The sequence below is a fragment of the Myotis davidii genome, unplaced genomic scaffold (genome assembly GCF_000327345.1).
Source record: "Myotis davidii unplaced genomic scaffold, ASM32734v1 scaffold692, whole genome shotgun sequence".
Classification (NCBI taxonomy): Eukaryota; Metazoa; Chordata; class Mammalia; order Chiroptera; family Vespertilionidae; genus Myotis; species Myotis davidii.
In genome coordinates, this window is record NW_006283547.1 from 84,408 (window position 1) to 99,700 (window position 15,293).

General features: G+C 39.1%; 1 protein-coding gene across 4 annotated transcripts in view; it reads left to right on the top strand.

Annotated features, from left to right (window-relative positions):
• Positions 1–15,293, top strand: part of LOC102758494 (bcl-2-like protein 13) — a 105,676-nt gene that overhangs the window by 70,191 nt on the left and 20,192 nt on the right. Inside the window, exons 3-6 of one of the 4 annotated variants that reach the window (XM_006753764.2) lie at positions 2,147–2,254; positions 5,412–5,559; positions 12,878–12,947; positions 14,149–14,606. In XM_006753764.2, the coding sequence (XP_006753827.1) occupies positions 2,147–2,254; positions 5,412–5,559; positions 12,878–12,947; positions 14,149–14,253 (431 nt within the window). In that variant the 3' untranslated portion in view covers positions 14,254–14,606. Of the gene's footprint in view, positions 1–2,146; positions 2,255–5,411; positions 5,560–12,854; positions 12,948–14,148; positions 14,607–15,293 lie in introns of those variants that run through there. The other 3 variants (XM_006753763.2, XM_006753768.2, XM_006753767.2) reach the window with 3 other exon arrangements.

The following is a 15,293-nucleotide window of genomic DNA, read 5'->3' on the forward strand; positions in this document are numbered from 1 at the left end:
GGGTGTCAGGAAAGAGGGGGGAAAGCCGGTAGCCAGGTGTCCCGTGGGGTGACAGGTTTGGGGTTTGCTCTCAAGCCAAGTTCACTCTGTGACCTGACTGTGGCACGGGCTGGGTCTTTGGCTCTGCAGGTGGCAGAGTTGGGGACCCAACTCACCCAGGACAAGGCCAACAGCCAAAAGGAAGAGCTGGATGGAGAACTGCAGTCTAATATCGCCAACACCGTGAGACCCTCCAGGGCCACGCAGGTAGGCCCTCCAGAGCGCATGTCCCCCTGGCACTCCCCATTGCCCAAGGGAGCCTCCGGGATCACAGCCGTGTCCTGGTCATTGAGCAGTGATTCCTGGGTGGCCAGTTCCCTCGCTCAGCTACAGCTCAGACCAGCAATTCTCAGGCGCTGCTGGCCGCGGGGGCAGGTGTTGCCTCCCAGGGACACTGGCCATCTTGGTGGTGGTTGACAGGACTGAGGGGAGGAGGAGGGCGGTGCTGCTGGCTGTGCCCATTCGATGGTTGTTCCGTAAATATCAGGGTCAGTTGGCTGCTAGTGTTGTTCAGATATTCTGTATCCTGACTGATGTTCTATGTAGCTTTTCTTTTTCTTTTATTTTTAAAATATTTTTATTGATTAAGTTCTTATTTTTTGTGATTAATCACACTATGCTTATTATGTTCAATTTGTAACAATGAAAATACATCCTGCATATCAGATGTTTACATTATGATTCATAACAGTAGCAAAATTACAGTTATGCAGTAGCAACGAAAATAACTTTATGGTTAGGGGTCACCACAACATGAGGAACTGTATGAAAGTGTCGCGGCATTGGGAAGGTTGAGAACACTGATCTAAGGTATTTATATAGGCAGAAGTTAAGTGAAATGTCTATCTAGGTAAGCAAAGTATATGTCAGTCATTACATTGAGAGGATCCTTTGTATTGCAGTTCAACTAAAAATTTTCCACAAAATTTTTTTTTAAGGACCTAAGTTTTATTTTGGATAGTCTCAACTCAGAAGGAAAAGGTTTACTTCACTAGCATAGCTCAGTGATTGAGTGTCAACCTACGAATCAGGAGGTCACAGTTCTATTCACGGCAGGGGCACATACCTGGGTTGTGGCCTCGATCTCCAGTGTGGGCATGCAGGAGGCAGCACATCAATGATTCTCTCTCATCATTGATGTTTCTTATCTCTCTCTTCCTCTCCCTTCCTCTCTGATACCAATAAAATAAAAACAGAAAAGAAGGAAAGTGTCTTATGTGGCTTAAAGGACAATTACTTTTGTCAACTTAAAAATCTAAGTTACAGAAATGTTTAACCTTTTGTTTTTCAGTGGTATTTTAAAGATTCATAGATGCTATAATAATCAAGTTTCTTGGTCTAAATTAATAAACTTATCTTTGAATTCAGAATATTTTGCTTGCAAAAATGAAAACATAAACAGCTAATCCCTCTCTTTATAAAACTTGTCAGTGGTAGAAAACAAATGATATGGAAAAATAATATAAGTATATTCTGAATAGGTGGGGTAGAGAGGATCTTATTTGCATTCAATGTTTTTGAAGAAATGATGAAGTTCTGCAAATATCTGAGGCAGGAGAAATTAGTAAGTAGTTAAGTATCTGGTATATGTTTTTCCTTCAGACTATTTCCCTTAGTTCTCCATTCTGTGCTAGAGACCAAGACCTTTTATTTCTTTTTACTGCATGAGAATATAGTTTTCTTAAGTTGGAGAATATAAATCTTTTGATGATTATAGGCTTTCTTTTGGGCTGCAGTTTATGGAAAGATCAGGAACCATAAAGATCACTATCAAAATATATTATCACTGATCTAAACAACCTTTCAGGTTTCCTTTTCTTTAATGTCAAAAATGTTTCTGAGATACCTCCTTTCTAATCACCCAACCAGAAGATGAGGACAGCCTGCATTAATAGTTTTGTATTCAGATTCACCTGAGTTCCAATCATAACTTCTCCATAGTAGTGATATTACCTACCCAAGCTTCACCTTTATCATTTTTAAATATCTCCCAGCCCCCTAGCTTTGATAATTTTAATTTTATATTTTTTTACTTAGTTAAAATACTACCCATATATTAATGGCTTCTCTTTGCCTCTGTCAATAATAACCTTTCTGTTGATTTCAGGAGTTCAACAAGATGTAGCTTCACAATCTCTGGATCAAGAAGTTTTATTAAAAGTTAAAACTGAAATTGAAGAAGAGCTAAGATTTCTGGACAAAGAAATTTCTGAAGGTCTCTTTATTCTTACTTTCCTACTTAATTAGAAGATTCTGTTTTTGTGGTTTACAGTTGTTTTAATTTGATTCTTTACAATAGAGTATTCCCAACATTACACAGCTTCATTGGTACAGGATTATAAGAGTGAAACTAGTGGTTACTCATTTTTCTTTCCTAGGGGATATGTTTCTAAATTTTTCCTAACTGTCCACAACAGTTTAAATGTAGCCTTTTCTGATGTTAAGTGATGGGTTCAACAATCATGTTAAGGTACTTTCCATTCAATGTAACATTAAGGGGAAAAATGTGAGTAAACTGCCCTAACTGGTTTGGCTCAGTGGACAGAATGTCAGCCTGTAGACTGAAAGGTCCCAGGTTCGATTCCAGTCAAGGGCATGTACCTTGGTTGTGGGCACATCCCCAGTGGGAGGTGTGCAGGAGGCAGCTGATCGATGTTTCTCTCTCATTGGTGTTTCTAACTCTCTCTCTTTCTCCCTTCCTCTCTGTAAAAAATCAAATAAATTTTTTAAAAAATGTGAGTAAACTGCTTTCAGTTTTGCATTATATAAGCTATAGATCAGCTGTTGCCCACCTTTCGGACCTCTGTGGGCCACTGGTTGGTGACCACTGCTGTAGATAGTTGTAATAATAATATAGATGTAATTTTATAGCCATATGTTTTGTATTTAAATTATGTCATAAACTTTAAAAATTGTTATCATTATAGTAACTAAATGAAATTCGATGCATTGAATGACTGTTCAATCATTCCCTTATTATTGAGGAGAGCATTTGGATTATTTTGAACCCACAATATGGGCAATGTACCCTGACCAGGAATCGAACCAGTGACCTTTCAGTGCAGTGACTTTTCAGTGCATGGGATAATGCTCAACCAGCTGAGCCACACTGGCCAGTGCCTAGTACAAGTTTTTGTGTGGATATATATTGCCCAATAATTGTTTTAAAAAATATATTTTTATTGATTTCAGAGAGAAAGGGAGAGGGAGAGAGAGAGAGATAGAAGTATCAATGATGAGAGAGAATCATTGACCGGCTGCCTCTTGCACACCTCACACGGGATTGGGCCTGCAACCCAGGCATGTGCCCTGACTGGGAATTGAACCGTGACCTCCTGGTATGTAGGTCTATGCTCAACCACCAAGCCACTCCATTTGGGCTATTGACCAATAATTTTTAACAAGAAAAATTACAAAACATGTTTATAAAATCAGTTCCCTGTTAGTAAAGAATATGAATAGAGATTTACAAATCATCCAGAAACCTAATTTTAGACTTTTATTTTCCTTTGCTGACATTAAAATTTTTTTTAAAATCCTCACCCACGGATATGTTTAGAGAGAGAGAGAGCGGGCGCATGTGAGCACAAGAGCATGTGATCGTGTCCTTGTTCATCATGGCTCAGTGGTTGAGCGTTGACCTGTGAACCAGGAGGTCATGGTTATATTCCTGGTCAAGGCACATGTCATGGTTGCAGGCTCAATCCCCAGTGTGGGGCGTGCAGGAGGCAGCCTTTTAAGGATTCCCTTTCATCATTGATGTTTTTATCTCTCTCCCTCTCCCTTCCTCTCTGAAATCAATAAAAATATACTTAACAAAGAGAGAGAGAGAGAAATTGAGAGAGAAAAAAACACACACATCGATATGAGAGAGAAATATCGCTCCATTGCCTTCTGTATGCACCCTGACCAGAAATCGAACCTGCAACCGTTTGGTGTACAGGACGATGCTCCAACCGAGCCACCTGGCCAGGGTCTTTACCAGCATTTTTGTTTTCAGAGTAGTTTATTGATTTTTAGAGAGAGAGGAAGGGAGAAAAGAGAAACATCGATATGGGAGTGTAACATCCATCGGCTACCTCCGACACACTCCAACCACTATTTTTAACTGACTAAAGTTCCAATTCTATTTTAAGTCTTTGTCCACTTCTGGTGGCAGTACTTCTACATAGTAAAATGGGCAAAAGGTCAAAAGAAGAGAAACAACAACAAAGGTTTAATTGCACTCACCTCATTGAACCTCTTATTAACCAAGACTGATCATTATAATGGGCATCCTCAAGCTTGCTCAGACAACAAAATATTTGTGCACTTTGCAGCCATTTGCATCTTTCATACACTTAATAAAGAAGTAGTACACTTAACAGCCTTCTAGGAGCAAGCCTTAGATTAATGCAATAAATACTTCATGGAGATTATTGACAACTCTTGTGAGTGGGTGTAAGCTGCTTACTTTCCTGGGATTCTGTGCCCTGAATCCTGTTTGTACCTTGGAACAACAATGATTCTGCCTGTTTTCCTGCATTTTGAGAATGGCTAAGTCAGTATAACATGGAGTAAAGAAGCAAATGAGAAGCTGACGGTTTGAGCTGAGGAGAACAGGCTATAACTCTATCCATGTGCAATTTGTCTACTTGTATAATCTTCAGAGTTTTAACATTTATTCATGGAGTTAAAAAGTTTAATTTAAAAAAGGAATGGAAGTAATTGACTCATTTTCTGAGGTGGAATAAACTGATTTGAGTCTGGTTTAAGAAGTGCCACATTGCCCTAGTCAGTTTGGCTCAGTGGATAGAGCATCGACCTGTGGACTGAAGAGTCCTGGGTTCGATTCTGGTCAAGGGCACATGCCTGGGTTTCAGGCTCAATCCCCAGTAAGGGGTGTGCAGGAGCAGCCAATCAATGAATTCTCTCTCATCATTGATGTTTCTATCTCTCTCCCTCTCCTTTCTTCTCTGAAATCAATAAAGATATATTAAAAAACAGTGCTACATTTATAAAAGTAAAAAACAAAAGTTTAGAAGGAAAATATTAAGAGAGGGATGATAGATCTAGCAGTTGCCTCTCATGTATCATTCTTATATCACATTGGTCTGTAATAATGCACTAAATTGGTTTGTATATTTTAACATTTCAGTTTAGTCTTTTTCTTATGGAACCTAAGATGTTCCATAAACATATTTTCTTTTAAAAAAATCTCTAAATGTAGGGCCTTTCCAGGAAAGATTGATATCTTGTAGTGATTTTCTGACCTCTATAGGTGACTTATAACTTAGCTCATTCTCAGTAGCAGTTGTCTTAATCCCCTGAGCTTTGATAGCACAACTTTTGATAATATATATTAAATTAGATTTTCTTTTGCTCTGTCTTAGCCTTCACCAACATAGGCTTTGACCAGCACACGTCTCCAGTGTTCAGCCCTGCTAACCCAGTAGAAGACTGCTTGGCTCATCTTGGGGAACGAGTGTCCCAGGAACTGAAAGAGCCTCTACATAAGGCATTGCAAGTGCTCCTCAGCCAGTGAGTTACCATTGCTTCTCTAAGTAGTCTTCTGCAGTGGGTTGGTTAAGACTTTGTTTTACATAAACAGTGTAACTTCTTTTATCACTTACTTTTTTTCACTCTTTCTTCTCTTGCTTTTCCAAAACATCTCTGTGTTTTGAGTGACAATATTTGCATTAACATGGATTTGATTATTTGTATTTTCTTGTTGAGCTATCAGGTTTCAGCAAATGCTTTCACTGAGTAAATACAAGCTATATTATTTGTCCTGACCACTTTTACTACCATTCTCTAGTGGCCAACACAAATATAATGGCTTGGGTTTTATGTCTTGTACTTTGGGATTAACATTACATCTGTATTTTAGGTATCCCAGATGTTGCTGTACTTTGGGGTTGCACCATCTGCCCATGGAACTACTGCTATATTCTTATAGTGTGAACTCAGCTCCTAGCTATGGTTCTGACTTTTTCTCTCTCTCTTTCCCCCTCCCTCCCTTACAGCTAAAGGCAAGAGGCTTATAGTGAAAGTATATTAAAATAGAACCACATCATTTTTTATAAATCTTAAAAATTCATTTTTCCTAATTTGTTTCTGAGAATCATTAAGGAATTGATATGAATTAGAAAAAACATTTGTTTTAATGAATGTTGACAACTAAAACAGGATGACATCGCCTCTTTTTCTAAAAGGGCCAAAATTCAGCCCTAAGCGGTTTGGCTTAGTGGATAGAGCATCAGCCCACAGACTGAAGGGTCCCAGGTTGGATTCTGGTCAAGGGCATTTACCTTGGTTGCAGGCTCAATCTCCGGTAGGGGGCATGCAGGAGGCAGCTAATTGATGTTTCTAACTCTTTATCCCTCTCCCTTTTTCTCAGTTAAAATCAATAAGATATAAAATAAATAAATCCTATATAATAAAAGGGTAATATGCGAATAGACCAAATGGCAGAATAACTGGTTGCTATGATGTGTACTGACCTCCAGGGTGCAGAAGCTCAATGCAGCAGCTACCCCATGGTGGTCAGTGTGCTCCCACATGGGGAGTGCCACTCAGCCACAAGCTGGGCTGACGGCTGGCAAGTGCAGCAGCAGTGACGGGAGCCTCTCCCCCCTCCGTGGCAGCGCTAAGGATGTCTAACTGCGGCTTAGGCCAGCTCCCCACCGAAGCCATCAGTTGGGCATCCCCCGAGAGCTCCTGGACTGCAAAAGGGCACACGCTGGGCTGAGGGATCCTCACCCCCTGAGTGCACAAATATTGTGCACCAGGCCTCTAGTAAATAATAAAAGGGCCAAAATTCAGATGCTACAGTGTTGCTATAGTAAGGTAATTTTTACTTTCATGTAGGCAAAGTTTATATGTTACATGTAGTAGAAGGAAGCAACATGGGTTTAAGGAGAATTCACTTTGTTAAGGTGACATGAGCAAATGTAAAAATGCAATTATATATAGGAAACAGTGAAATGAAAATTACATTTGGATCTTCTTAACCTTATATATAGGAAAGTTTAAAAACAAATATGGAGCCCTGGCTAGTTTGCTCAGTAGTTAGAGTGTCAGCCCCATGCAGGTTTGATTTCCCATTAAGGGCACATACCTGGGTTGTTGGTTTGATCCCTGACCCCAGATGGGGCATGTGCGGGAGGCAACTAATCATTGTATCTCTCTCGCATCGAAGTTTCTCTTTGTCTCTCTCTTTCCCCCTCCCTCCTTTCCAGTCTCGCTAAAAATCAGTGGAAAAAATATTTTCAGGTGAAGATTTACAAAAAATAAAAATAAATAAATATGGAGAGGAGATAACATTATAGGTGTTGGGAAATAAGACAATAGGAAATTTGGAGATGGCTCTGGATTTCAAAGTATTCTATGGAGCCTTCTGGGCCCTTGCAGAGGTGAGGACAGGGTGAGTGGGTGGGGTTTATTAGTGCCTCTCCACTGCTCTTAAACCAGAATAGCTATACTTTCACATATGTTATATATTGATGTTTCATGTAAGATTTGAAGAAATTTTGTTTGCCAAAACAAACAAAACTTGTACAAGCTATTGGGACTGGGAGTAGAGTAACTGAGATATATAAGACCAAAAAAAATCTGTTTCCATCCTGACCAGTTTGGCTAAGTGGCTAGAGTGTCAGCGTGTGGACTGAAGAGTCCCAGGTTCAATTCCGGTCAAGGGCATGTACTTTGGTTGCGGGCACATCCCCAGTAGGGGGTGTGCAGGAGGCAGCTTATCGATGTTTCTCTCTCATGGATGTTTGTAACTCTCTATCCTTCTCCCTTCCTCTCTGTAAAAAATCAATAAAATATATTTTTTAAAAAATTCTGTTTCCAATTTTTTTAAATAATTTTTAGGGAGGGAGGGAGGAAGGGAGAGAAAGAGAAGGAAGCATTGATTTGTTCTACTTACTTATGCATTTATTGGTTGCTTCTTGTATGTGCCCTGACCTATCTAACCTGAAGCCTACTGTATTGGAATGATGCTCTAACCAACTAAGTTACCCTGCCAGAGCCCTGTTTCCAATTTATTTTTTAAAAATATATTTTTATTGATTTCAGAGAGGAAGGGAGAGGGGAAGAGAGATAGAAACATTAATGATGAGAGATAATCATTGATTGGCTGCCTCCTGCATCCTCCTACTGGAATTCGAACCTGAAACCTGGCCATGTGTCCTCCTGATTGGAAATTGAACTGTGTGACCTCTTGATTCATAGTTCGACACTCAACCACTGAGCCACATCAGCCCAGCCCTGTTTCTGGTTTTGATACAAACTATTTGTAGCTTTGAGCAAACCATTTCACTCTATATCTCAATTTATCCATCTGTCAATTTTAACTTAACTTGGATATTATGAGCACTCTAAAGAACAGTATTATATAGGTTTTTGAAGAAGTATTGTTTTTGGAGTCCTTTTTGTAATGTATAAGAAAAATTAATATTTTCTCACTGCAATGTAAGTGATATTTTTAAAAAATCTTATTTTTGATGAATATTATTTATTTATTTTTCTCTGACTCTGAATACTAATATAATTATTTTTGAAATTGGTATCTCTGATGGTTAGGCACCTGAATAAAATTTTTTTTCAGAAATCTCATTTTTCCTTTAGTATTGTGTTTATTTTCAGTATTTTTCTTCTACTCAAAGATAAATATTTTTACTTTTAAGACATGTTAAGATGTTTCCTTTATAGAATCTAAAGGATATCTGATATAATTTTCAAATGGCAAATACTAAAGTAGAGGTCTTTTATTTTTTAAGGAATATTGAACTCAACATATATCCTGTTTTAGCAGTCAAGAAGAAATGTTCTAGTAGATTTTAGCCAATTTTGAAAAAAAATATGTGTGATTACCAGAAATACTTTTGAAAGTTGTTAAGTGCTATTACTAATACCTTAAAAATAACTATCTGATGATGAACTAGAATTATTTTTTGTTGTTGATCCTCATCTGAGGATATTTCTCCATTGAGTTTTGGAGAGAGTAGAAGGGAGGAAGAGAGACAGAGAGAGAAACATTGATGTGAGAGAGACACGTTGATGATTGCTTCCCGCATGCACTCCACAGGGCTGGGATGGAGTCTGCAACTGAGGTACGTGCCCTTGACCAGAATCGAACCTGGGACCCTTTAGTCCATGGGCCAATGCTCTGTTCCCTGAGCAAGACTGGCTAGAGCTAGAATTACTTAAAACATTTTTTAAAAAATACGTTTTTATTCATTTTTAGAGAGAGAAGAGGGAGAGGGATAGAGAGATAGAAACATTGATGAGAGAGAAGCATCATTGATGGGCTGCCTCCTGTACACTCTTCACTGGGTTTCAAACTCACACCCCGTGCATGTGCCCTGACTGGGAATCATATTGGTGATCTCTTGGTTCATGGGTCATCCGACCACTGAGCCACACCTGCCGAGCATGAACTAGAATTATTATATAGGTTCATGGCAGTATTTTTTAAGGTGGAAGATACCACCCACCCTCCGTTTTCTTTCTTGTTCTGTTTTCAAGTAGCTCATCAGAAAGGGCTGGTTTTTCTGCTTCACTTTTCTATGTATTAGATGTCCTTTGATTGTTTTAATCTGCTGGATTGTTAATGTGCATATATGTGCGTACATATGTTTCAAATCATTTCATTCTGAAGGATGCTATTTTAGCCTGATAGACAAACTACCAATAAGATCTACTGTGACCCACAGTAGCATCAAACAGTTCAGGAAAGGAAGTGAAGGGGCTGATATAAACAAGTAAAGCTTCAGGGAGAATATAGGTAGGTATACTGTATAGTATCTGCTGAAGTTTAGGATTTACAAACACGTATTTAGTACAAGTTTTCTAAAAAAAAATACTAAGCTCATTTGGATGGGAATATATCAGAAAGGTAGTATATAACATATATATTTTTTAAATTAAATTTATTGGGGTGAAATTGGTTATATAAAATCTTATTAAAAAGGTCACCCCTGGTATCTCAGCATCACTGTAGTATTGATTTTATTTTGACTTGTATAAAAGAATGATACTCATGTCATCATAACCATTATTCTGAAATACCTAGTCCAGCACTTTCCAATAGAGATAATGAAAGTCACATGTATGTAATTACAATTTTTTGCAGCCATATAAAAATTTAATTATGATTGTAAATAACATTTTATTTAATGTAATATATTAAAATGTAGGTTTTTTTTGTTTGTTTTTTTTAAATATATTTTATTGATTTATTACAGAGAGGAAGGGAGAGAGATAGAGAGCTAGAAACATCGATGAGAGAGAAACATCGATCAGCTGCCTCCTGCACATCTCCTACTGGGGATGTGCCCGCAACCCAGGTACATGCCCCCGACCGGAATCGAACCCGGGACCTCTCAGTCCGCAGGCCGACGCTCTATCCACTGAGCCAAACCGGCTTCGGCTAAAATGTAGTTTTAATATATACTCCATATAATGACTTATTAATGAGATACTTTACATTCTTTTTTCTTTGAAATCTGGTGTGTATTTAAACTTTCAGCACATCACTAGCCACATTTCAAGTGCTTGTTAGCTACATGTGGCATCTAGACTTTATCATGTCATGTGTCAAAATCCTAAGTTAAAATAGTGTGGCCTTTAGGGCCATATCTAATTGAGTATAAATTCCTACATTGCTCTTGCCAGCTATGTGGATTTGGGATAGTCTCTTAGCTTTTCTGAGCTTCAGATTCCTAATATATAAAATGATAATATGAAATATGTGAAAAATAAAACCTACCAGTAGGCTGCCAATAAGTGGTAGCTGTTAGCAGTCGTCTGTATTCACAGGCTGAAGAAATCACAGAGTTGAGTGGTCAGATCAGAAAATACCTTTGAGATGGATTTTAAAATAAGACTCTTCTCTTTTTTACATATCCTATATAATAGAGAGCTAATATGCAAATGGTTGTCATGCTATAATGGCTCAGACACTCAACACAGGGGAGAGAGGAATGTGGACCAGCCAGGCACAAATGAGCTCGCAAGAGAGGAATGGGGACCAGCCAGGCTGTGGCCAGGAGAGGGACAAGCTGCCTGCCCTGAGATTCCGGGTGCCAGCAGCTGCGCCTGTGGCCCGGGGGGGCGGGGGGGACAAGCTGCATGATCTGTGGTCCCTGGTGCTAGTGGCTGGGGCTGCACCTGGGAGAGAGACAAGCTGCCCGCCCCACGGTCCTGGGTGCCAGCAGCTGCGCCTACTCCTGCAGCCCAGGAGAGGGACAAGCTGCATGCCTTGCATTCCTGGACAATCAGGCAGGCAGAGGTGGTTAGGGGTGATCAGGCAGGCAGGCAGAGGGGTTAGGGGCGATCAGACAGGTAGGCAGGCAGTTAGGCGCCAGTAGTTCCAGATTGCGAGAGGCAGTCAGACATCCCCTGAGGGGTCCTGTATTGGAGAGGGTGCAGGCCAGGCTGAGGGTCCCTCCCCGCCCACATGCATGAATTTCATGCACTGGGCCTCTAATCTATATATATATATATAAGCCTAAGTGACCATCCAACAGTTCAACCGGTAGCTATGACACGCCCTGATCACCAGGGGACAGACGCTCAATGAGTAGTGGAAACCACAGGCATGGAAACATGGAACAGACTGATAAATCTCAGAGGAGAGGGGGAAAGGGGAAGGGTGAAAAGAGATTAATCAAAGATCTTAGATGCATATTAGAGGTCCGGTGCATGAATTCACGCCCTCTCACAATTCCAGACCCCTTGGGGGATCTCGGAGACCCAGTTTTGGCCCAATCCCCACAGGCCAGGCTGAGGAACCCCACCAGTGCACGAATCCTTGCACTGGGCCTCTAGTATGTTAATAATTTGCCCACAAAAGGGGGGTTACATTTTACTAAATCTATTATCTAAGCTGTTTATGCTTACATATGTTACTTGGTTATCAAGTATTTCGTTGTTGTTATTGCTAATTTGCACATGAAACCAAGACTTAAAATATAGTACTCAAAGTCCCTCAATAAATTATTGATTGAGCCCAGCTGGTGTGGCTTAGCAGTTGAGTGTCGACCCAGGAAAAAAGAGGTCGCCGGTTCAATTCTTGGTCAGGGCACATGCTCAGGTTGTGGGCTTGATCCCCAGTAGGGGTGTGTGCAGGAGGCAGCCAATGGATGATGTTCCTCTCTCATCGATGTTTCTATCTCTCTATCCCTCTCCCTCTCTCTCTAAAAATCAATAAAAACATTAAAAAATCATTGATTGAGCATTGTCGTCACTCAGTGATTTGAATTTTGGCATAACTAAAACATTCATGGAAACAATCAGAAAAGCTTCTCTCTCTGCTCTCTAGGATTTTATGTTATAAGACACCAAGTTAAAAATAGAGCTCCGTTTATTGACCTTGTTTATTACTTCTTATATCCTCAATTTGAAAAATGTTCCAGTGACAAGTCTCTTTAATTTTTAAATATTTTAGATTTTTCGCCTTAAAAAATAAAATTATGCTTTTAATTTTATTAATAAGATAATACTTATTATTTGATCCCATATTAATAATTTAAGTGTTTATGTTTATCTACAATATAAAAATCCTGTTGAGTAACTAATGCAATTATAAACATTTATTATTTTTATTATTACTTGTTATGTTAACTGATTTTCGAAACTGGTAACATGCATCTCAGCCTATTGAGGATGCTTGAAGAAAAGTGTATACCAAATGTTAATAGCCATATCTCAAAACAAAACAATATGTTGAATTATCTGTCTTAGTTTTACAAAAAGTTCCTACAACATTAGCGTAATGACTGTATATTTATTCACCTGGAAATTTAGAATTTTTCTACTTAGTGACACAGACTTTTAAAAAAAATTTCTACAGGCCAGTGACATATCAGACATATCGGGAATGTACACTGGAGACCACAGTTCATGCCAGCGGCTGGAATAAGGTATTAACCAAATTATCTCTTCTCTTGTAAGATTTTAGTGTGTTAATGATAAAGCAGAGGAGGAATTGCCTGCATCCTATAAGAGAAAACTGTTAGAGCTCATTATTTAATGCATAAGTCCAACTGTATAAAGTGAATATTTTTTTTTTGAGAACATGATCCACATTTTATTTACATTTTAAGACTAACTTTAATCTCAAAAATCACATATCCATTCACCTATTTCCTTTTTGCTGATTTCTCTTAAAATTAAATGCATGGATTGTCAAAGACTGTAAACAAATATTTACCATGTCTGTTACATGTAACACACAGAAACAGCTTTTAACAGAAATTCATTGACCTTCCCCATGACATTTTTTTATTGTAAACACAGGTATCAAAACAATCCTGAACATATTTTTGATACTATTGGTAGTCAGCACCCACACCACTTAAAAAATTAAAACAATTTGAGACAATATTCATTGTACCTTCTACTTTAGACAATTTAAATCGAAGCTCTTTCACTAAGCAAGATGGATAAAGCATGCCATTTCTCTTTTTTCCTTACTTTCATCTTGTAAACCTGAATTCTATTTTGAATACTCCAGGTTTATGTTTAAATGACAGAGCCTTAAAAAAATTGTGCTGCAATTTTTCTCCTGTTACCTGAAAACATAATGTGTGTACATATATGAAATATATTCTTACACATGCCCAGTTCATGTTTACCAGTTGGCATGCTTTTACTTAATGTGTGGGTATTTTGCATTGTGATATTTAATCAAGACATTAACATGAGTAGGAGATTGTTGATTTAAGTTTGAGATCCATTAAAATTAATTATTGTATGTTTGTCCTTCTGGTGGCTGTGGAAGCTTCATATTTTCTTTGGACATCATTAGATGTCTTAGTTCTTGCAGTACAACTTTAATGCTATATGAATTTTCCCGTTTTGCTAATACTGGCATGCTCTGTGCATCTGCCATTCTACTGGAATTATTTGTTCCATTCATATTAATTTTGGTTACAAATCTAACTGATGGAGGAGCTTCTGGGTATTTAGGTCCACATTCGACTTTCAGACTACATATATATTCTGTTTTCATAAGTTGCCCTTGGTGGCCCAGTAATCATGCCTGTCCACCTTGTAAGTGTCATCATCATCTTCAAGGCCCCAGCTAATCGTACCATCGCTTACTCCTTTTTGTCCTTCAAGTTCTTCCAACAAGCAAAAATTACAAGGAACTTTAACTCCTGTGGAGACCGCCATCTTTTTCTGCACACTAAAGTGGATATTTTTATTAAAGTGGCTTTAGATTAATGCTGCATGGTCTGCTTGGCCCCAAAATATATATGTCCTATAGTATAGCGGTCGCCAACTTTTCAGACCTCACAGACCACCAGTGGTCCGTGGACCACAGTTGGCGACTGCTGCTCCAAAGGTTTCCTATAGTATCCCACTCTTCTTTGCCATTTATCCTTAATTTCCCATCATTTTTTTCCCCAGTTTTAACTTTACTGTTTTAATATCATGAAATACAAGTACAACACATTGTACACGTATACTTTTTTACTACATGGATATGGAATAATACATTTGTGTTTTTACCAGAATCTGTATCACCCACTATGTATGGTTTTAACATGAATAAAATAAAAAACACACAAGTCTTCTCAACCGTTGTTTTTAATCTTAATATCTTGTTCAGCTGCTTTGGAGAACAGCTAAGAAATGCAAAATCACCTTAGCCAAGAGTTTTGACTCGGTAATTTTGTTATTTCTTGTTGGCTGAAATCTCCCTTATGGTGGCATTATAAAGACACTGCACTTACAGGGGACAGGAAAAAGTGTTGTCTTAACAACCCTCTTAAACCTTAAGAGGGCAAAGGACCATTTCCTATAATGTACAGTATATTAAAATAAGTAACAACAACAGAGGACCATAAAGCTCCACATGTATTGAAGAAAAGCAAGTTTGCAAATATTTAAGTGAGAGTAACATCCTATCTAATAAAAGAGAAACATGGTAATTTGGCGTACGACCGCTACCCTTCCCATTGGCTAATCAGGGCGATATGCAAATTAACTGCCAACTAAGATGGCGGCTAATTTGCATACTGCAGGCAGGATGGGACAGCGCCATCCTGCCTGCCCTTCCACCATCCAGGCCTGCTATCTGTGACCTGGATGGCAGGCGACCCAACCCAGGGCAGGCAGGGCGTGACCGCAGCTGTCCCCCACTGGCCAAGACCCCAACGGGCTCTCCCGCTGGCAGACTGGGGCTGGTGGGGCAGCTGCGGCGTCTGCCTGCAGTCCCGCACCAATCCACTCTCCCGGTAGAGCAGGTTGGGGCTGACTGC